A 22039-nucleotide genomic window follows, 5' to 3' on the forward strand; every position below is an offset into this window, starting at 1 on the left:
TTACCTTTTTGTCCTACTTAAGCATCTACAGCGATCTCTCCCAATCCTCTATTGCTCATTTGTTTACTATGCCCTCAGGCCATTCCCTCCCCCTCACTCTCCCCTGTCTGCAAGTAAGAGTTTAAAATACTGCAGTAACAAAAAAAAACCTCCTTGTGATATGAGCCAGAGGGACAATGAGGAGGGCTCTGGGGCATGGCTGCGGACTGCAGACCCCAGGACCCAGGAGGGGAATACTGATATGGCCTGACTGATCCTGGGATAAATATAGTATACAGCCTGAATGGGATATCCAGAAGCCTTTTCCCTCTACGAGTTGTTTGGATTTTTTTTCCCGGACAGTCTTCCCACGGCCTTCCTGGGAACAAGTTTGGAGTGGAGAAAGGAGAGGATGGATGGAGCATGGAGAGGGGGGATTGGCGAGAAGTGGAGAACAATTCACTTGGCCAAACCTCCATCCTTGTCTTGTAAGCAGAGGATACCTCAGTTTCAAACAAAACAGACTCCCCAAACATTTGCCAGACGGAGGAAAACCCTCCAATTCACTGAAGCAATAGAAGCCTACATTTCATCCAAAGGAGTCTTCACTAAACACAGTCAAGAAACCAGGGACCATTTCTCCAGACTTTAAGTGCTCAATCCCAGACTAAATACAGTACCAACCCTGTGTTAGTCAGGTACCATACTTACAACCTACTGCTCTCTTAAAACGTGTTTTGGAATAAGCAGGGAGTTTTCTTTATGGTCAATTACAGGGTCTCTCTCGTGTGTGATTGACAGCTGGGTCAGTTTCTATTCGCTAAGGGACTTTCTGAAAGATTGATCGCCACTCGACCGTCCGCCGCAAAGACGTCACTGTGTTTTCAGTGGGCAGGAAAAACACTGGCCTTCTGAATCATTATGCCTAGTGGAAAAATAAAACAGACAGGAAAAGTGGTGGAAGAGAGGAGGGTAAGCTCCGAAAGAAGATCCACCCCCCCCTTCAGCTTCATTAAAAGAAATATAGAAAGAGAGAGAGAGAGAGAGAGAAGGGGGGGAGAGAGAGAGGAGAGTGGTGTAATAGAGATAAGGAGAGATAGAAGGGAGGTCATAGCTGAATCTGCAGTGCGCGGAGGCTGTATATGTCGTGTGGTTTGTCCGCGAGTGTCTAAAAATACAGATTGGAAAATGGAAGTCGCTCCGGTTGACTTGAGTGCTGAACAGGGAGCTGTGAGGCCCTACTTTCTCACCGGTGTAGGTTTTCAGAAGCTGGCACTCATTCTCCATACCACCACTGCTACTCTCTTTTATTTCCTGGAGGCTCCATCCCCCCTTCTTCATCTTTGACCCACACTCAGTAGAAAAAGGTAAATAAACAAGGCAGACTATTATGACATGATGAAATTGACAGGTCTTGCAAAGGCAGGTTGGTTGTTTACTATCTACTTTACATCACTGAGGCTAGACCTTTGTCATATGGTGCAGTACATACATCCCCCACACACATAACACCCCCCCCTCCCCTCCCCTCCACCCCTACTGGATAACCTATACTGGTGGGATAGGGTGGTAAACGCGTGACCTCTCTTCCGATTGGTGTCTTGTGGTTTTTTCGCTCTGCCAACATGGCTCTTTCAGAAATAGTCCTAGGTCCTTCTGTGTGCGTGCCGGTCTTAACACTAAGCTCAGTCAAACACTACTGAGAGAGACTTCTGTAAAGGGCAGCCAATTTGAGGGCTTTGGTCGCCGTCCTTCTATGGTAAACAGCCTTTCAACCGTGCGTTTCCGGGACAAGCGTCAGGTGACAATAAAGCACATAAGTGCGTACGCAGGCTCAGCCAAAAAGCACATCTTGTCCCCGCCAGTGCAGGAACGTCCGGCCGAGCAGCACTGATTAAGTCTTTGACGGAGGAACAGTAATCTAATCCGGTACGTGTGTTTGCTGAGGAAATCGCCGGGTGTAAAAACCATTAGCGAGTCTGATCGTCAGGCCGCTTTCTGACCACTCACGGTGACTCATGAAAAATGTACTTTGCTGAACCAGTTTTATTTTAGATGACTGCTTAGGAGAGGCAGGTCATCTGCTCAGCAGATAAACTCTTAAGTCTAGCAATATATTTTCATATCATCAAATCATCCGGCACGTGTGGCTGATAATGTCGATGGGTCTCAGGGGGAGTTATGGAAAATTCACAAACCACCAATCCCACTGGTAATTTCATCAGGGTCTGGCAGGATATATCTTATCAGAGGAGATATGAACCCCACATCCAGACCTTCAGCGCTCCACTGGCTGTCCAAACTCTTGCTTGCACTGAGCCTTTCTCAACCGTCTAGGGACATAGCCGTTAGTGATGCAGTGAGACGGCGTCACTTTGTGATATTTGCCCAGTCCTACAAATCAGTTGAATTGTAGTGTGAAGTGAAATAAAACACAGAAGTGGGGAGAAAGGCTGTGATTATTTAGCCACGGTGCTAATTGGCCAGTGTGACCACAGACAAAGAGCCAGCCAGCAGCCAGCAGCCAGCCAGCCAGTCATCCAGCCAGCCAGCTTGGCTGTGGTCACCCTGGGGCCTGGGGACGGGCTGGCAGTGGCACTACCTAGGTTCAAAGAGGTTGGTCTGTTAGAACCCTGGATACTTCTACTAGGCCAGAGATGTTGGTCTTGACTCTGCAAGGCCATGAGTGTTGGACTGCTGAAGCACTGGAGAGCAGCACAATACGTCAAACAGGACTCCATGGGAACACTTGAGGCAGGTCTTCAGGGTCAGAGTGGTTGTATTTAGGACAATGGACATTTCTGGAGATGCACTGTTGGTAGATAGTCGGTAGTTTGATCTTAATATGGTCCTCTGTGGCTCAGTTGGTAGAGTATGGCGCTAACAATGCTTAGGTTGTGGGTTCGATTCCGGCTGGGACCATATATATTGAAAAATGTATGCACTCACTGTAAATCGCTTTGGATGAAAGCGTCAGCTAAATGGCATATACTAATACAATGGCAGATATACACTCACAGAGCACTTTATTAGGAACACTATACTAACACTGGGTAGGTCCTCGCTTTCAAAACAGCCTCAATTCTTCGTGGCATTGATTCCACAAGATGTTGGAAACATTCCTTTGAGATTCTGGTCCATGATGACATGATTGCATCACGCAATTGCTGCAGATTTTTCAGGTACACTTTCAAGCTGTGAATCTCCCGTTCTACCACATCCTAAAGGTGTTCTATTGGATTCAGATCCGGTGACTGGGAAGGCCATTGAAGAACACTGAACTCATTGTCATGTTCATGACACCAGTTTGAGACGACTTTTGTTTTGTGACGGTGCATTATCATGCTGGAAGTAGCCATTAAAAGATGGGTAAATTGTGGCCATGAAGGGATGCATGGTCAGCAACAATACTCAAATAGGCTATGGCATTCAAGTGATGATTGATTGGTATTAACGGGCCCAAAGTGTGCTAAGAAAACATTCCCCACACCATTACACCACCTCCACCATGAGAAGGTGTACAGGTGTTCCTAATAAAGTGTTCAGTGAGAGTATGGGGCTTGATAAAATTATGATGATGCTGGGTGAGAGGGTCTATGCCGCTGACAACAAAAATAAAGACTACTTTGTAACCCAGGGGGGGTATGAGGATCTGCTCACCAGATCTGCTGAATAAAGACAAAGAGGTCTCTCAAGTGAGGTTTCATGGGGGTTTCCTGAGGAGAGAGGAGGGAGGTTAGGAGAGCAACAGCAGCTGACATACAGCGAGTGACACCCACACTGCGGGAGAGAGACACACATGGAGAAGCTCAACCCCTCACAGCCTGTCCAAGTTCTCTAATGCCTGTTGTCATTTACAGCTCTTTCATAATTGCCATGGCTACAGTTAGCTGCCTTTAATTCTCCCACAGCCACATGAGAGGCCTGCATCTTCAAAGTGCTCCCGCGCACATTCTGGTTCTGCGAGCTACACTTGTGAGGCACAGATGTGCAAGGCATGTAGACATACATGTATGTATGTATGTATGTTTGTTTACATAGAGCTGGTCACATATATAAATATATAGGGTAACACTTTATTCTGCAGTTCTGTTTCAGCTTGTATTTCTCTGGTGTTTACTATGAAGTCATGTATATGGTATGTGGTGGCAATGGGTACTTCCTTCAGAGAATCCAACAAAAGTGGTAACTTGGTCACAAATGGTATGCCTGCTAAACAAAACAGTCATTAGGTAAAGACGATGTCATTGCACAATCATGCACTGTCATGCACTATATTGAGGTCTATGACCATTCTACTGTAATACATTGGGTATCACTTTCACTCCCCAACCTCCCATTGTTGACCCTTCATCCGTGCACTGACAGACATTTTGATGAATAGCCTCTTTCCCTCTGCATTAACAAACAGCTCGATCTCCTGCATGGAAATTGCTCAGCTCTCCAATAAACTGCCAACTATGATGGACCCTCAAATGCTGAATTACGAAACTATCAACAACTTCAGTCAGAGGGGAGCTCAGCTCTCTCTTGAAACCGCAAATTGTCACAGGACCCCTTGTCTTCAGAAACTCAATTAGCATGAGATGATCTAATTTGGCTTTGGATTGAGATGGAATCAGCGATTGTTAGCCATGTGTTAGCCAGATTTCACAACCCGCTACATTTCTATCTCTCCATTGAATCCTGCACATGGGCCATTCTGGGAAAGGACACATTTGGTCTTTTTCTCTAACCCCAATGGACAAAACCTCCACCATGGACACCAAGAGGTTCTGTACTGTATGTACACCTGTGTGTCCTACTAAGTTCCTGTAACCTGAGGTAAAACGCAAGCAGCTGCACTACATTCCTCTACTATGGCCCATCATAGACACTACATTAACCACTTTTTTTTATAAAGGCTGATGGAAATGGACCTTTGGATCGGTGTGCTCTGCAGCACTCACCACTGTACGTGTTGAGTGGTTCTAAAATGGACACCCCCCACCCCCAGATAGCATTACACACACAGATGGTGACACCGACCGCACCGCAGAAGAAAAGAGAAGAATAACGTTGGAGTGTGCTGCTGAGTCTGGACATCTCACCACTTCACAGGAACACATAGGGGAGGAGCAGAGGGCCAGTAACAAAGGGCCACCATTGTGTGGGCTGAGGCTAGGGGCCGTCTGGATTTCACAGGGGTGTCTGAGAAGTCTCGCTTCTCATGTGCAGCAGCACTGGCTGACCTGGTAGTTAACAAATGTTATTATTAGATGTAGAAAACAGAGACCAGGAATACAGGCAAGTCTAATTGAAATAACACCAGTACACTCCATGGTTCATTTCCTTTAGGCCCACTGAGGTTGGTCCCGGCTGCGTCCTGGGGCCTGCTCTTAGCTCTGTCCTAGCTCCACCGTGGGGTCTACTCAGAGGTGCTGTACTTAGATCTCCTATGACAGCTTAACTCCCTAAGCTGCTTGGTATTCCACTTGCTGTCAGGATCTGTTTACCATCACTATGATTCATATCAAACTGAAATCCTAAGTAAAGCAGGGTCATGCAGCTCAGTTGTGTGTGTGTGTGTGTGTGTGTGTGTGTGTGTGTGTATGTGTGTCACTTGTGCAATGTTCTAAGAAGTTGACACACACCTACACCGTAACCCACCCTTGCCACACGCACTCACACATTAACATCAACTCACACACAAACACAGACTGCTGCCACCAGCTACTTGCATTCCCCCGAAACCACACACACTTAACAAATAAACCGGCACCAACGCCTCATTACCCACACAACACAGGGGAGAGTAGATCAACAAGAACCCCAGTCACACCTCACCCCTGGCCTCACTGTGGAAAGACTGATGGGGGGCGTATGGTTCCTCTCTTCTCCCTGCTCTCTCAGTACCTCGAGTAACAACTCACTCTGGCCAGGGGAGGGTGTTACAATGTTACACCATAAAGGAGAACAACAGTGTCTATAGTACTGTAGAATGGAGTTCAATCACAGGGAATGCAACTGTGTAAGCAGGGATCATGTTGATGAGGTGGATTCCTAATATGAATTATATACGCCATCTAAAATGACGACAGGAACTTCCCATCCAAAAACAACTAATTCCCATGTGAACTGAGCTCACACAACATGACTTTGTCATCGCTGCATTTCTTCACCCCATCCATCTTTCTCTCATCCCTGCGTTCGGAAAAAGATAGACGCGGCTCTGATAGAGAGTGATTGACAACTCCGTAGATGTGCCAATCCCCCACGGTATCCATACATCTCTCTCCCATGATGCACCGGGAGAGTGGGTTCAGAAGTGCCGCCATCTTGGCTCCAGGTGTCACCCACGTGTGTGCTGCAGCCTTAATTAGCTGGAAACTAAAGGTCCCAGGGCAGCCAGTGTGCTAATGAGGCCTCCACTCCCAAACAACACACACATGTGCAGAGCGCTCCGTTGCTGCCAGCTGGCACACGCTCATACCCTTCTCTCCAAAAGAACACTTCACCACCGAACATCAACCCCCCCCCCCCCTCCGTTCATTAGCTCAACCCCCTCGAACCCCTTCAACCTCATTCCCCGACCCCAAAATCCCCTCTTTCACCCTGTACTTCACAATCCTCTCACCTCCCTCTCCAACAGAGTTCCCTAGAGACCAGCATCACCCACATTCATTAGCTCATCTCTCTTAGAGACAAACACACAAACACACACACACACACACACACAAAATGAGCTTCAAAGCAAAGTGAGATCTACCACAGCCAAATATCCAACTATCTTGCACGGAACAGACATTTTCTGAGATTTCCTAGTTTACATAAGAAATAAGCTTTGGGGGGAAAAACTCATAAAATCATGATGAATTATGTTAAATCCAAACAGACTTCTCCACTGGGATGAATGGAACAACCAGATGATATTATTATGCTCTATTGAGGAAATATTCAAGACAGTAAAATCCCATCCTCTCATTACGAGAGATTCTTTCCATACTCGCTAGATCCATAAAACCATAACTGACACTGGCAGTGAGGCAGACAGTAATACAGGGAGCTGAGCTGGGCAGAGAGGAACGGTGGATCGGATGAAGAGAAGGAGAGAAGGAGAGAAGGAGAGAGAGGGAGAGAGAGCCACATCTGGGCTGAGTTAGGCACTAGCCATTAGTGGGGCCTAGACGCAATCTGGAGTCCCATGGAGAAAGAGACATAGGGCACGAGACAAGGGGGCAAAGGGGGGCACAGAGAGAGAGAGAAAGGGTTGAAGGGGGGCAAGCAGAGTTATGTCTATACATATATTAAACCTCTATGCCTTAAACAGTGACCTCATCAAAAGGTGGTTACCATAATAAGAAATGTCTCTTGGATGCAATGTAGCATGGTTGAACTGTCAGTCCAAATCTTGGGTGATGTCGAGAAACATGGAGAAACTTGGGAAAGTCAAGAGGGTGCACGTACTGGGAACGATAAAAGCAACCCATTCACTCAGTTAGAGAACTCCAAATATTTCCACTGGTACAGGACACACTCCCTCTAAATGCCGACTCACAACACAAAGGGCCAGTTTCACAGACAAGGCTTAAGCCTAGTCCTAGACTAAAAAGCATCCTCAGTGGCAATTTGCTATTCAAAGTGTGAATTAGTCCAGGACTAGGCTTAAGCCTCGTCTGTGAAATCGGTCCAAAGCATCTTTATTTATCTACATATCTTCCTGACTGTAACATATGAAGTGTTTATTAACTGCTGTCTGTGTTATCTTGTTTAACAGTGCAATCTCTGATAGCACACATAAACCAGGAGAGGAGCAATGTGGTAAAAGTGCTATAGAGGAGGTATCAAAGTCTACTTGTGGGATATTTCTTAGATGACATGTTTACAATGGAGAAGAGGAATCACTCTTGGACACACACTCACCACTACACAGAAAACGTGTGTGTTTTCTGACAACACTAAACAGAGAAACAGTTGATGAGGTTGCTATGACGACCAGGCCTTTTTGAATGAGAATTTAACAGCGATGGCACCAGTCCAGTGAACAGTGTGATTGGGTGTGTTAAAGAAACACTGTTAAAACACAAAAGCATGTTAGCCTGATTCCTAAGTTTTGTAGTAAAGCATTTAGGCGCTGAGTGAGGCAGTGACGTTTTCTTGGAAAGTTCTTCTGTGTTTTATAGATGTTATATTTCATGTTTCACAATGTTGACGCTATACCACATGATGTTAGTGTTAAACATTCTCTGACTCTAAACACGTTTTATTCTTGAGGAAGTATCAAAATCTTAGTGTTGACAGTTCTTTAAAGAAATGTTTTAGATGAAGAAAACCGAAATGTGAATTTGAGACCATGTAAGGACACAGCTTCTCTAAAGATCCTGAACTTACACAGACCAAATAATGTTATTAGAATTGTAATGCTTCTACTGTAATTCTAGTTGGTCAAACTCATCTCTTCTATCATACAATAGATCTAACACTTACAGTTATGTGTCTGTGTGTGAGTGAGTAAGAGAGAGAGAGAGAGAAAGAGAGAGAGAAGGAAAGAAAGAAAGAAAGAAAGAAAGAAAGAAAAAAAGAAAGAGGAGAGAGAGACAGAGCCCAAATCTGTGCGTACGGCAGGGGATAGGGTTGAGTAAATCTGCAGCATAATCTGAATCACTGTGTGGCTGAGTGCCTCCAATACGATCAGGCCGCCTTGCCAGTATGCCTGCCAGCGCTGCCATTAGAGTCCACAGGGACACATGGAGCTCTGGCCACTCTGACATCATAATTGGGGGAAAGCAGCTATGTCCAGGTACTCGACTTTTTTTACGATCTCTTGGTTTAGGTCCATGTCTTTATCATAAACTGTGGGTTGTAAAGTACACAAAAAGCCAGGGAGACAGATACACATCTACTGAAACCCTTAGCTTTCTCTTCCCTTTCACAGATTTTCCATCTGGCCCTTCATAGTGATATAAGCACCAGTCACAGAGCCTTATTGTACTGTCTGCCAGAGTCCACACTAACTCTACACTCACCATGCCCACTGGTAGTTTATACTTACTGTAATGAGAAATCTGATCTAAGCAGAGACACACACACACACACACACACACACACACACACACACACACACAAACACACAAACACACACACGCTCGCACACAGAACACCTAGTGTCGGCTTGTTCAATATGAGGGGAGAGAGGGGAGTGGAGCAGCCGCTTTAAGCCATCCATTGCAGCAGATTAGTGTCCTTTCACTTTGCCTTGCCCGTTCTCGCCTCAAAACCCATTCCAGGCCCTCTCTAATTTCACACAAAGCAGCAGAAGTCTGAGCCTGAGCCGAAATGGAGGAATCTGGCCCCCCGAGCCCAGTCCTGAAATGATTCCCTTTCCTGTTTCTCTACCCTGCCAGGGACCGCACCACACCGCTCCGTCTCCTCAGCCAGCACCGGCCCAAAAGTATGAGGAGTATTTTCAGCTCTGTAATTTCAAACACACATACTCACACACACACACACACACACACACACACACACACACACACACACATACACACATACACACATAAATCTACTAACACATGTGCACCACCACCTACATAACACCTTCTACACAGTTGAGGAACACTTATACAAGCTTTCCCTTTAAGCAGGGTCTACGGGGTATGGAAGAAGCCCAGCTGAAGACAGGGCTGAGAGAGACTGGGAGAGAATGTGTTGTACCTGTGAGAGGCCGATATGGGGATGTTTAAAGAGTGAGACTCAGGCAAGGCCTATAATAGCCAAGGGAGGGTGGGGGGGGAAGAACAGAATTGGGCATGATATTTAAAGCCAAACTCTGGTGTCTCTATGAGCATACATGGGGCAGAGGAAAGCAGAGAAAGTCAAATAAACCTTTGTGCCATCCAATCAGAACGACACGTTTTAGCGGTGAGAGAACGCCACACACATTGAGCGTGCCAGCTACCTAAGTACACCCGTCTGTATGGACACGCACACACGCACGCACGCACACACACACACACACACACACACACACACTACAGATTCAGTTCATATAGTTCCCTCTGTCCAAGGCCTAAATTACCCTAGCTCTCCCTTTTCCCGTAAATACAGCAGGATCACACAGCTGCAATTACATTCTATTTTTACCCCACCTGCTTATAAGACACAATCATCATGTCCAAAGACATGACCCAGCTTTGAGGAACAGGCTGGGTGGCATCAGGACACAGTCAAAGCTATAGCCCTCAAATTTTACCAACAAATGCTGGTTGAGATATTTACGAATATTTGATATTTGACGAAAGAGACAGTTTGTCACTTCTCACCTCTTCTGAGGAGAAGATCCTCCCTTCAATATCTTCTAGCTGTCGTGAGATACCCCAAGAAAATATTTCAGAAGTGCTGCGGCTTTCTCTTGATGGGGACCACCAGAATGTTCTCGTACGATGGTGCAAACATTGAGGTTACCAACCTAAACAGCACGGCAGAGTTGAGACACTTTCGTGCCACATTCAGGTCAACATTGTGGCCTCACCAATGATTTGTTTGCCCTCAAATCGCATTGTAATCGACATAGATATTACAGTGTATTGTTGTAGAGAAGACAAGACACCATGTTGGTATTTTAATGAGACACTTATTTGGGGCACCCTATTTGGGGCATCACAATGGTATTAAAGGGAAACCACTGTATAAGATCTCACTGTTCCATGTCATGTTTCACATCCACACTGTTTCACATCGCTCTGGGGGTGATGTGTACATTAGGGCTTCACACCCTCCATCCGGCCCAATTACTGGCCTCATCAGATTTCTGTGTGTTAGGATCCAGCGCCCTGTGGCTCGTTAAAGGCTACTCCAAAGGATGGGGTGTTAATGGGAGTGGTGGGCCTTTCTCACATTCTCCACAGGGACATCTGAAAGCTGTCAGCAAGGCTAGGCCTGGGCTAACTCCTTGGCTAAACTGAATCAGACCGAGAGAGTCCTCTTACACATAAGAGAGAGAGAGAGAGAGAGAGAGAAATGGAGAGCTTAGGAGAAAGAGAGAAATGGAGAGAGAGAGAAAGAGAGAGAAGGGGAGCTTAGAGAAAAGAGAGAAAGAGAGATTGAGAGAAGGGGAGCTTAGAGAAAAGAGAGAAAGAGAGAGAGCGAGAGAGTGAGAGAGAGACAGAGAGAGGAGAAGAAGAAGAAGAAGAAGAAGAAGTAAGAAAACGACCGACTTTGATCTGGATCCCCAACCCCCTCTCTGGTCTGGCCTGGGCAGGGAGAGTGCAGGGAGAGAACAGGGAGAGTAGAGGGCAGGACAGTGCGCTGAGTCAGGCCTTTCCTCCCGCTCACTTGGCACAGAGACTGGGGGATTTGTGCAAAGGCAAAGGCTTCTTCTCTAACCTCTAATAACGACAGAGGGGAACAGAGTGCTTGGAGAAGCCAGTGGGCTGGGCTGGAATGTAGAACCCTGTCCAGAACACTGAACCACTCTGTTCTGAAGCCCTGGGTTCAGACATACGGACTCTTCACAAAGTCCTGCTCCCATCTAAGTGAATGAGAAGTTGAGAACCCTGAAATGAGCAAAGTGGAAACATTCAAACAGGTTCTGTTTGTGTTTAACAATGGTCCTTTGCCAACCTAGAGAACCGAGACATGGTGGGACAGTCACCGATCGATAGAACACTGTGACGGCTCCTGGTGTTGAGAGGCCCGAGAGCCTCTGACTGACACACCTGAGTTAACCTTTGAAGTTGAAACACTTGGAGTGGAGCCAGTCATCCTCTCCCACGTTCCTTAAGCAAATACACACACACACAATGTACATTGGTTGCACAAGGTACACACACACACACTCACACTGTAACTGAGCCTAAGGCAATGCACAGCACAGGACCTTTTCAAATTTCCGGTCTGACATCAAGCAACACACATACCTCTGACACACTAATCCTTTAATAAAGGTGTCAGAGCACCACACACACACACGCACACACACAGGTATTTACAACCGAGGCATGGGTAATATATAATCTGCTGTGGCACGTATTGCTGTTCCAGTAGTTTAGTGTGTTTACAGATGAGATATGGACCCTAGGCCAAGATTAGTACCTCACTAATGAAACTCTCCGGGAGGTCCATGACGTCGGCTGAGAAGTGTGATAATATTTGTTCAATGTTGCCATGCCCCCCTACACACACACACACACACACACACACACACACACACACACACACACACACACACACACACTTCCCCATTCCTGCTAGTTGTGATGAAGCACCATTGGCAGGAGATGGAGCTGCCAATGACGACAGCTTCCCAATAAGGAAACAACAAATGGTCAGAGAGGTTCACGGTCACACCAACTTACACAGCCCCGTTTGTAGTGGTTTCCTCCCAGTTCCCACGGGTAGGGTTAACACTCAAATCAATCAATACGACTAGGTTCATCAGAGAGAACAGACAGTGGTGAGAGCTTTGGGCCGCCGCTTCCATCTGTATCAATGAGCTAGGACATTCCAGCACAGTACAACCCCAGGGGTGGGGACGGGGATTTCTAGGAATTGGCGCTCCGATGTGTTTGTGTGGCTTGATGTGAACCAATCTACATGCAGTGGTGAGCTAAAATACAAGCAGAGATGACTTACCTGGACAGGTGCCAGCTGGGCTCTTGGATCAAACACTCGCAGCTTTTTGTCCTAGGAAGACAAGAGAGTAGAACATTCATACAGAGGTAACGTTTATATTGAAATAGCACACATATATATATTCATAATAGGCCTAACACACACACAAATGTTGTTGTAATTCAAGCGTGTGAAAAAATCAAGTCTTTGGGATGGATACATTTGGCAAGCGAGAGCCTGTCTTGTGATTGGTGGTTCTTCATTCTCAGGCAGAGTTAAGCCAATCAGGGGAAGCCTGGCCTACAGTGTGGGAGAACATATGTGTGAAGACTCATCCATATGAGGAACGAATCTGCAGGAGAGGGTAAAGAGCATGTGAGGTCATGATTTGCAGACCTCACAGAGAGAAGAGAGGGGAAACTTGAATGTATACGCCACAGTGGCTCTGCTCTAATGTGTCACGCAATGAAAAAATGCATCGGGGTGTTCAGTACTGTATAGGGCATTTTCATGTCCTTAAATGATGCAACTAATGCATTATCCTGATACTGATATGATGGGGGAATATAATACCCTTTCATAAAACACACGTAATAGTGTTCATGTGTCATATCTGTTTGATCTGTCTGATCCGTTAATAGCAGCAGGAATCCACTAACCCCTCTGTAACCCTCTATGTCCCCCTGCTCTGTCTGCTGCCCCTCCCCAGCATTCCGCAGCAATCAGGCCCGGCCCCAGCCAATCAGAGCAGGGATTCTCTGTGATTGCGAGGAAATGGGGTCTAATAGGAACAGGCTGTGACTGGGACAGCCCGCCTGCTACCCTGTCAATCAAACACAATGTCGCTGTGATCAGAGCAACATACTGACATACAGGGTAATAACAGGTAATAACTATAATTAGCCTTAGCCCAAACATAAACCCCACTAACACATATATAGCTGTCAGAGGGAATCATGGCACAGACACTGACTGTGTACACACACACACACACACACACACACACACTCACATAAACAACATCATCACACACGACATCAAATGCCCCAGATGTCATAAGCAGCAACATGTTATCCTAAGAGGCTGAAACCACAGTTCAAGAGAGGGATCATTGAGAGGAAGGGGTTCCCCTTGTCTTGCCTTCAAAGCGTCAGTTCAGTTCAAAGTTGTGTTTTCCCCTGCAGGCCCAGTTTTGGATGAGGATTTATTTGCTGTTTATTCGTTAGAACAGCAAACAGGGGTTTTCCTAAAGTGCTGTGTGTGTGTGTGTGTGTGTGTGTGTGTGTGTGTGTGTGTGTGTGTGTGAGTGAGTGTGTGTGTGTGTGAGTGAGTGTGTGTGTGTGTGAGTGTGTGTGTGTGTGTGTGTGTGTGTGTGAGCTGGCCCACCCACAAGTCTGTGCCTCCCCAGGCTATGTCTCTGGGCCTCTGTGACCCAGGCCTAAGCCTAGGCTCAGAGACCACAGTGCCAGGCATGGCAGAGAAGAGCGACACACACACTCATAGTCCAGAGAAAACACTGGAGAATGGGTAGGCTTTCCCAGGACATGACCTCTAGACCAGGGCTAACCCATGTGCAGAGTGGACACATCCTTATATAGAACCATCCCTGGAGACTGCCTGCCCTTACTGACCTCAATAGACTCAGAAAGGGTGCGCGCGCACACACACACACACACACACACACACACACACACACACACACACACACACACACACACACACACACACACACACACACACACACACACACACACACACACACTCACACTCACACACACTCACACACACACACGACAGACAGACAGAAACACACACACACACACACACACAATGCCACTAAAGGAAACTGTTAAACTTTACTCTCAACTTTGTTGTCAAGCACAAAACAAAAACAGAGGAAGCTACCTAGCTGTGCAAACGCCTAGTTGAGTGTGCAGTCACATACAGATGTGCCCACCCTTGTAAACACACACACACTCAAACAGCCAAACAAAGCCCCTCATAACCTCCCACCAATAACCCCTTTAAATACACACACACACTGATCCACCCCTTCTCATAAACACACAGATGGGGTGCCCAGACCCAATCTCCTTAACAAAAACATACGGCATGGTGTGTGTTTGTGTGTGTGTGTGTGTGTGTGTGTGTGTGTGTGTGTGTGCTGAGACAGCAGCTGTTTAATCAAAGTGACAGAGAGCGCACCTCATTCTCAGGCTGCTGTTAATGAGTTCTACCCTACAGTCTGCTGTACAGCTTTCCCACACACAACACACTGACACAAATAGAGCATGAACGCAGAATCAAGGGCACTCTCTCTCCAGCCATCACTCACTCCATGGTGCCAACCTCCCCTTTTCAGTCTCCCACGGCAACCTGAGTCAGTTACCGCTGACCGAAAGTTGTGTTGTGACTATTTGATATGATGGTTCAGAATTGGTTCATACGTTGAGGGTCCTCTCTTGATCATCATGAGAAAATATATGAAGCTGGATATGCAGCTGCACGTGAATCTTCGGTGGAGAGTCTGGGTTTAGTAAATGTGAAGAATAACTGAAGAGGAAAAAGGAAGTATCCGATCTAAGTAACTCAGAACTTTTAAATAGCTACAGTCGTTTGCCCCCCCCCCCCCCCCCCCTAACAGTAGTTCCAACCATCCCTCTCTCACTACCTCTGTTTTTCTCTTACTGAAAAGCCCCTTTCACTTTCTACACCCTGTCACCTGCAGGCGTCAGCTCTCTGTCGTAAATATGTGTCTCTGTTTGTCTTAACGAGGCCTGTCATGAGGCCTGCAAGTGCGCGCACACACACACACACACACACACACACACACACACACACGTTTACCCAGTAGGAGCAGCAGTCCAATTGAACCCACATGTTGGTAGGGCCTATTTGCTTTAATAAGGTGGATTTAGGGAGATTGAAAGGCCTATTGATTTAAATGGCACCATAACCCAGAGAGGGCAGAACCTCGAGATCCCAGCTCTCTGATCCTGTGTCACATTTCTCCCTCTCTGTTTTCTCTCTCTTTCTTTTGCTCGTTCTCCTTCTATTCAGGCCAGCAGCAGCAGAAGGAGGCCTCCTAAGAACTATCATCATGTCAAGATTGATAATGGTCTCAGTGTGAGTCATTACTGACTGATGGATTCACTCAGCTCTGGTCAGTGGGAAAACAAACCGGGGGAATTACACACTGGCTGACACACACAATTGCTAAACACACACACTGATATAACAGCTCACTCTCTATGGGCTTTTTCCTTCCTCATAAAGTTATAAAGTGAGCTTTGATCCTGCGTGGCAGCTTAGTCTAACACACACACCAGATGGGTAGACTACAAAGCGAGCTCAGGGTGTGAACAAGCTAATTTTGACTAAATTTAGGGATAACCCATGTCACAAAGGAGGCTGACCCTTTAGCCAGGAAGATTCCTATAGAAACTTATCCTGAAGCTCTAACCTGTTGATGAATTTGTGCCCTATGCCGCATGCCCCAAATCATCACCTTTCTTGCAAAACATTGGGGGTTGTGGGTGGTGTGGGTGTGTGTCTTTTGTGTGTCTTTTGTTTGGGTATGTCTCTGTAATTTCATTGTTTGTTTGTATTGTTTGTCTCAGTTGTCATCAAATACAAATATTTGATCACAAAAAAATAGTTTGCCACAGCGCATACCTCAAAGGGAGGAACTGTGCAAAAATGAGCCCCCGCCTGCTCTCATAATAAACTAAAACTATTCATGAAACAATTCCACTTCTACTCGTAAATCCCCTCTCACTGCCCCCTACCCCTAAACCCCTACCTCAACCAAATGGAAAGTCCTTATAGCACTGTTATTATTTCCTGATGACAGGGGATGTATGCCTCCATGGCTGGTCAGGCTCTCTATTCTGGGGTGCTAAATCACCCGCTCCTCAGGCCTTGCGGCAGGCCTCCAATGGGCTGGTGAGGAGTGAGGTTCCCTCTGGAGTTTTTTGTTTTTGGGCCCTGCTCTTTGCTTTGCTCTAAAAACACCATAACTCCCTGTAGCTGTCAGGGAGCAGGCAGAGCTAGAGCCCTGATTAGAGCTCTGTCTCCCCAGGAGAGGTAAGGGTGGCGGGGGAGAAGAGGGGTGGGGGGGATGTGTACAGGGCAGGGGGTCAGGGGTCGTGGCACGCCACAGGCCCTGATGGAACCGTCTTACACGTACAACTATGTGGCCTCGTTAAGCCCTAATTAATGACTTATCCAAGTTTCCATCCTGTTTTCCTCAGAACGAAAAACTCTGAGGGGCAAGTTGCCAAAGCACCAAGGCCAAAGCTGCACAGAGCTCACGCAACCTCAAATCGCTTTATGCCCCCGTCAAACCTATTAATCTAATAAGACACAAACTTTCTGTTATGTCAGCAAGTTTACAAGCTCAACGTATCCCCATTTCCCTGGGTTGCATTCATTTCCACTCAAAGGCCTGGGTGAGAATTCACTACGACAGAGAGGCATAAAGAGCAGGATCTCCAACTCCAGTTTATGAGCATCACCCCTGTTGACTTGTTAATGTAATGATCCGCTCATAAACAGATGCTGTATAATGACCTGCCCTGACAGCAGGCTAGGAGTCGCCAATAAGGCAAACTGGGGATACGGTGTGCCATTGGCGGCATCTACTGGTGAGACACTGCAACTGCAAAATTCAAGCCCCAAAAGGTGAGGAATCCTTTAGAAACCCTTTCAGAAACTGTAGGCTGGCTGGCAGGTATCAGAGGCCAGCTCAGAGGAAAATGCAACCAAGCGTTTGTGCGACTTTGTAGTCAAACTGGTGCATGACACTAGGGAAGTTGAGAATACTAAAGGGTATTTGGAACACGACACAACATTTGTCATCTGTAATGTGCAGTGTTGTAGTGTACAGTACAGTATGTAGGACTGACCTTGCAGGAGGAAGCCAGCAGGGAGCCGTCCTGCTTCCAGCTCAGACTCTGCAGATGATCTCCATGCTGCTCCAGAGCTGCAGACACACACAGCACACGGGTGAGGAGAGGAGAATAGAGCAGGGTGCACTAGTTGGTACAGAAGAGAATGGCACAGGAGAGAACGCAACACTGGACAGGGTAGAGCTCACGCACACGCTCACACACACACACAGACACAGACACACACACAGACACAGACACAGACACAGACACACAGACAGACACACAGACAGACAGCAGACACACACACAGACAGACAGCAGACACACACACACACACACACACACATGAGATAGGTCAACTCAGGATAGACATAGGGGGTAGAGAAAGACAACAGAGAAGACAGGTATGAACAACACAGAGGTTCACATAGGACAGATGAAGCCAAGACACGGCACAGGGACACACAGAATGAGAAACACTATCAAATCAACTGAGGAAAAAAACAAAACAGGCACATATGAAAGACAACAACACTGTAAATGACATTGGACAGATGAAGTTAGAGTGCTATGGATGAGCACAGCACAGCATGTGTGGATTATGACAGAAGACTGCACTCGTTAATCCAGAGAGAGACCTCACACACAACACCCAGAGCAGGAGATTTCACCAGAAACACACCACATGGGACACCACAAAGACACACACACACACACACACACACACACACACACACACACAAAAACTGTTCCCAAGTGTTGAGGTTCTAGAACCCAAACAAACCACATTCACATATGTACAGAGAAACAGCAGAAGAGGGGTGAGCGTGTGATGAAGGGAGGGAGAGGGCAACAGCCTGTGGGGGAGGGGGGCAGCAGTGAGCAGCAGCCGTCATGGGGGGTCTGGGTGGTGAGCAGGCCAGGGCAGGGCCAGAGGATCATGGGTGTTGAAGTATCCTGAGGCCCGCCCAGCAAGACTGTGTGAGCCACTGAGACAGACTGAGAGGGTGTCAGACTTTACCTCAGCTACTGGGCTCCGGCATAGACAGACAGACAGAGCCAGCCACCCCAGAGGGCTGTAAAATGTAGGCAGTGTGAGAGTCACCCTGGAGAAACCAAAGGCAAACCAATTGCCTCGCACCACCTCCAAACAAAAATGTTTACACACATTGGGAAAAAAAACAATAATTGAAGACAGACAATGATGCTGGTGTGACATTACTGTGTGACAGAAACTAAATGAATCAATGGACGCAACTGACTGAGATCGTGTGCAGAGTCTGTGTGTGTAAATAGTGTTCTTGTGTATCTGTGTGTTTTGTTTGTAGGTGTGTACTGTATGTGTGTGTTTTGTTTGTAGGTTGTGTGTGTGTGCGTGTGCGTGCGTGCCTGCCTGCCTGCCTGCGTGCGTGCATGCGTGCATGCGTGCATGGTGCAGGAGTGAGTGAGTGTTTGTATGTGTGTACATACAGTCTGTATGGCATGCATATACGTATATATATATATGTGTGTGTGTGTGTGTGTAGCTCAGCTCCTCCAGGCCTTCCTCTGTAGCTACCTGCTAGTGGGGTGTCAGGGCGGCTGGTGTCCCAGAGCTGGGCGGTCTTGAGGGAGCCTACAGCCAGCAGGCCAGAGGAGGTGGGGTGGAAGTGGACCAGCTCCAACCTGCCCTCCCCCGGGCACAGGGTCACCTCTGGACCGTTGGGCTGGTCCTGGTCCGGCTCACACACACGCCACAGCTTCACCTGGACATGGAAACACACACACACACACACACACACACACACACACACACACACACAGACAAGTAGGGGGATCAGGTAACTGATTCTCTGAACAGACATACCATAATCGAATATTTTAGGTGTACATCCGACTCTGTGTCAGTGAGTCACCAACCTCAATCATGTTAAATGGATGTCCTCAAACAACACTGAGGACCAAATGTAAGGGTGAGTAACCCAAATAGGACCCTTCAGCCCAGATACACCTCCCTCAACCATTTCTCTACAGTTATTACCACCAAATGCAGTGTTTTATGAAGAGTCTGCTCAAACAGCTGCTCCAACACCCACAACAGACAACCTAGGTTGTTAATACCCAACCACCTACTGTGCCCTACTCTACGCCTGAGATACAGACACCTGACTCTACAGATGGACCAGACTCTGGACTACCAGGTGGCACACAGCTGGAGGATCAAACCCAGCAATAAGATGGTAAAAAGGCAGCTTTGAAGAGCTGCCTGAGGCCTGTTAGGGGAATAAAGACAGCATTTATTATATTTATATTATGGCGTTGTGTAACACAGAACCAGATGGACTTGGTAAAATAAAGTTATTTATTTTCAAGGAACTTAAATAGTTTTCTTTACAAGGTAAAACGGTAAGAACACAAGTGGCAAACTACAAAGGAAAAACGGCCTGTGGGTGCTGTTCAAATCAAACAAAGGAATATAACCAAAAGAGAGCTCATAAAAGGCGAGCTATAGCTGAACTATCGTTGTTTAAGCAAAACCAAAATGGAAATAAAACCTCACTGTCCTACTTCAGCGGTCAAAACTTACATCCATTCAAAACAGCCACCCCTGCTCCTAGTGGGTCTAAACAAAAAGGTACTTCTAAGTGTGTGTATATCAGTAACAGTGAACTAACAAATGTCTATACCTGGTCCAGTTTCCAGCTAATAGGCTAGTGCCTTGTTCAAGTCACACAATACGAACTGAATCATCCAACATCGGATGTCTAACTACGAGATTCACAGATGGGAACTGCTCAACAGAACACAGGCCCCGACTGACAAGCTGGACAAACTTTTGTACTCCAGGTGCCCTGTCCGGATTGGTGCGCTGGAAGGAATGTCCCACTCCAATCAGGACCACCGATGACACCACCCAGGAAGTGGGCGGAGCCTTCGATCCTTGGCGCACACGGCCTGCTTGACAAACAAACACTGAAAGAGACAAACACGGGGCAGGCGACGGCTGTGGCCGTAACAGTGTGTGTGTGTGTGTGTGTGTATGTGTGTGTTTGAAATTACAGAGCTGTTTACTCAGCTCTGTGAAACAGACCCTGCTGCTGCTGAGTCTAAAAACACACACACACTCAGCAGATTCCTGAGGCAGGACACCTGCGGTAAGGGATATGGGTTGTGGGATGCTGAGACTTCAAAAGTTTCTACATACTGTAATAACAACAACACCAACTCCATTTTCTATTCAAGACCTGTCATCTGCCTTGTTCAGGCCACAAACTGACCTGGGTAGGGTGCACTGTTTCAGTCAAAGGCAGCAGACAGATTAAGACCAAGAGGACAGAGGAACAGAGGACGCAGATAAGCAAAGAGCAGTGTCTGAGAAGAAATGGGGCCGGCCTGTCTGAATACTTATTAAATATTTCCTTAGGGGAAATCTCATTGTCTTACGACAGATCGTGTGACTCCGTCCACACTGATATCTCTTCAGGCTACATCTTAACAGTCCCTCCTAAAGACCTCTTCACCCCCATTACCTCCCCTGTACTAACCCTACCCCATACCCTAGAGACCTCTTCACCCCCACTACCCCCCTGTACAAGTTCTCTCCTGTTAATAAAAAATAAATAAATAAATCTGGCATTACGACTGCCAATGGCCCCTGGTATGAGCATTGATTACTTTGTCTTATGATGACTGTTGGATCGATGATTCACTTACTTAAACAAATGTATTTGTTGTAAGTCGCTTTGGATAAAGGCGTCTGCTAAATACCATAAACGTCATGTAATGTAATGATATAGTTAAGGCGAAGCATCCCAGCTCTGTCTATGAATTGGAGTGGTTTCATGTCTCCAGCCCACATCCCTCAGCTGCTGAAAAGTGGCAGAGTGACGATGACTCATCTTACAGTGAGATGAAAACAAGGTTTCTACCATTGCCCTGTTCAATAGTGTCAGATCTGGGACCATCTTAGATGGAAAAAGGGATGGCAGAATGAATGGAAAGACTGTCTTGGGCCTCACCGTTTCATCAGCAGAGCAGGTTGCCAAGAGACTATCGTCGAACGGGGAGAAGTCCAGATCAGTCACCTGGTCTGAGGGAAAGAGGAGAAGAACGAGGACAATCAGGCGATCTAGGTCACAAGAGTTTGGGGTTTATTTCTGAACAATGGCATTTGCATTCCTCTTGGGATCACTTTGGGAACAAGCACAGTGTCATTTGAACAGGGCCAGAAATCTAAGTAGGCCTCATCAAACACGGACAAAACAAAGGGGTGACTGTGAAGGAAGAGGTTGTGCTGGTGTGTACACAATACATTTATCTGAGTACAACAAGAGAGAACAAGATTAAGCAGCGTTGTGAGGAGTGAGTGGTAGTGACTGAAGCTAGTGAAGCAGAACTGTGACAGATGGATGAAAAAGTGGACATTCTGTATTTGTATGCTTAGAGGGATCTTACCAGCATGACACGGAATCTGAGCCACCGTCCACTTGCCATCAGAGCCTGGCTCTACAGAGGACAAGCCAAGTATGCCTCCACCTGGTGACAGAGACACAACCCACTGACACAACCTTCATTCTTTAAAATATGAAATCTATTTTT

At 46.8% G+C, this 22039-nt stretch overlaps 1 protein-coding gene across 1 annotated transcript in view; it reads right to left on the minus strand.

Moving 5' to 3' along the window:
* The window catches only part of coro7 (coronin 7), a 104303-nt gene that overhangs the window by 79454 nt on the left and 2810 nt on the right, over nt 1–22039 (minus strand). Inside the window, exons 3-7 of the mRNA XM_083677960.1 lie at nt 21896–21976; nt 21460–21530; nt 19020–19206; nt 17478–17554; nt 12592–12642 (exon numbers count right to left, since the gene is read on the minus strand). Coding sequence (XP_083534086.1) covers nt 12592–12642; nt 17478–17554; nt 19020–19206; nt 21460–21530; nt 21896–21976 — 467 coding nt within the window. The remainder of the gene's footprint in view (nt 1–12591; nt 12643–17477; nt 17555–19019; nt 19207–21459; nt 21531–21895; nt 21977–22039) is intronic.

This window comes from Argentina silus, assembly GCF_951799395.1.
Source record: "Argentina silus genome assembly, chromosome: 9".
NCBI lineage: Eukaryota > Metazoa > Chordata > Actinopteri > Argentiniformes > Argentinidae > Argentina > Argentina silus.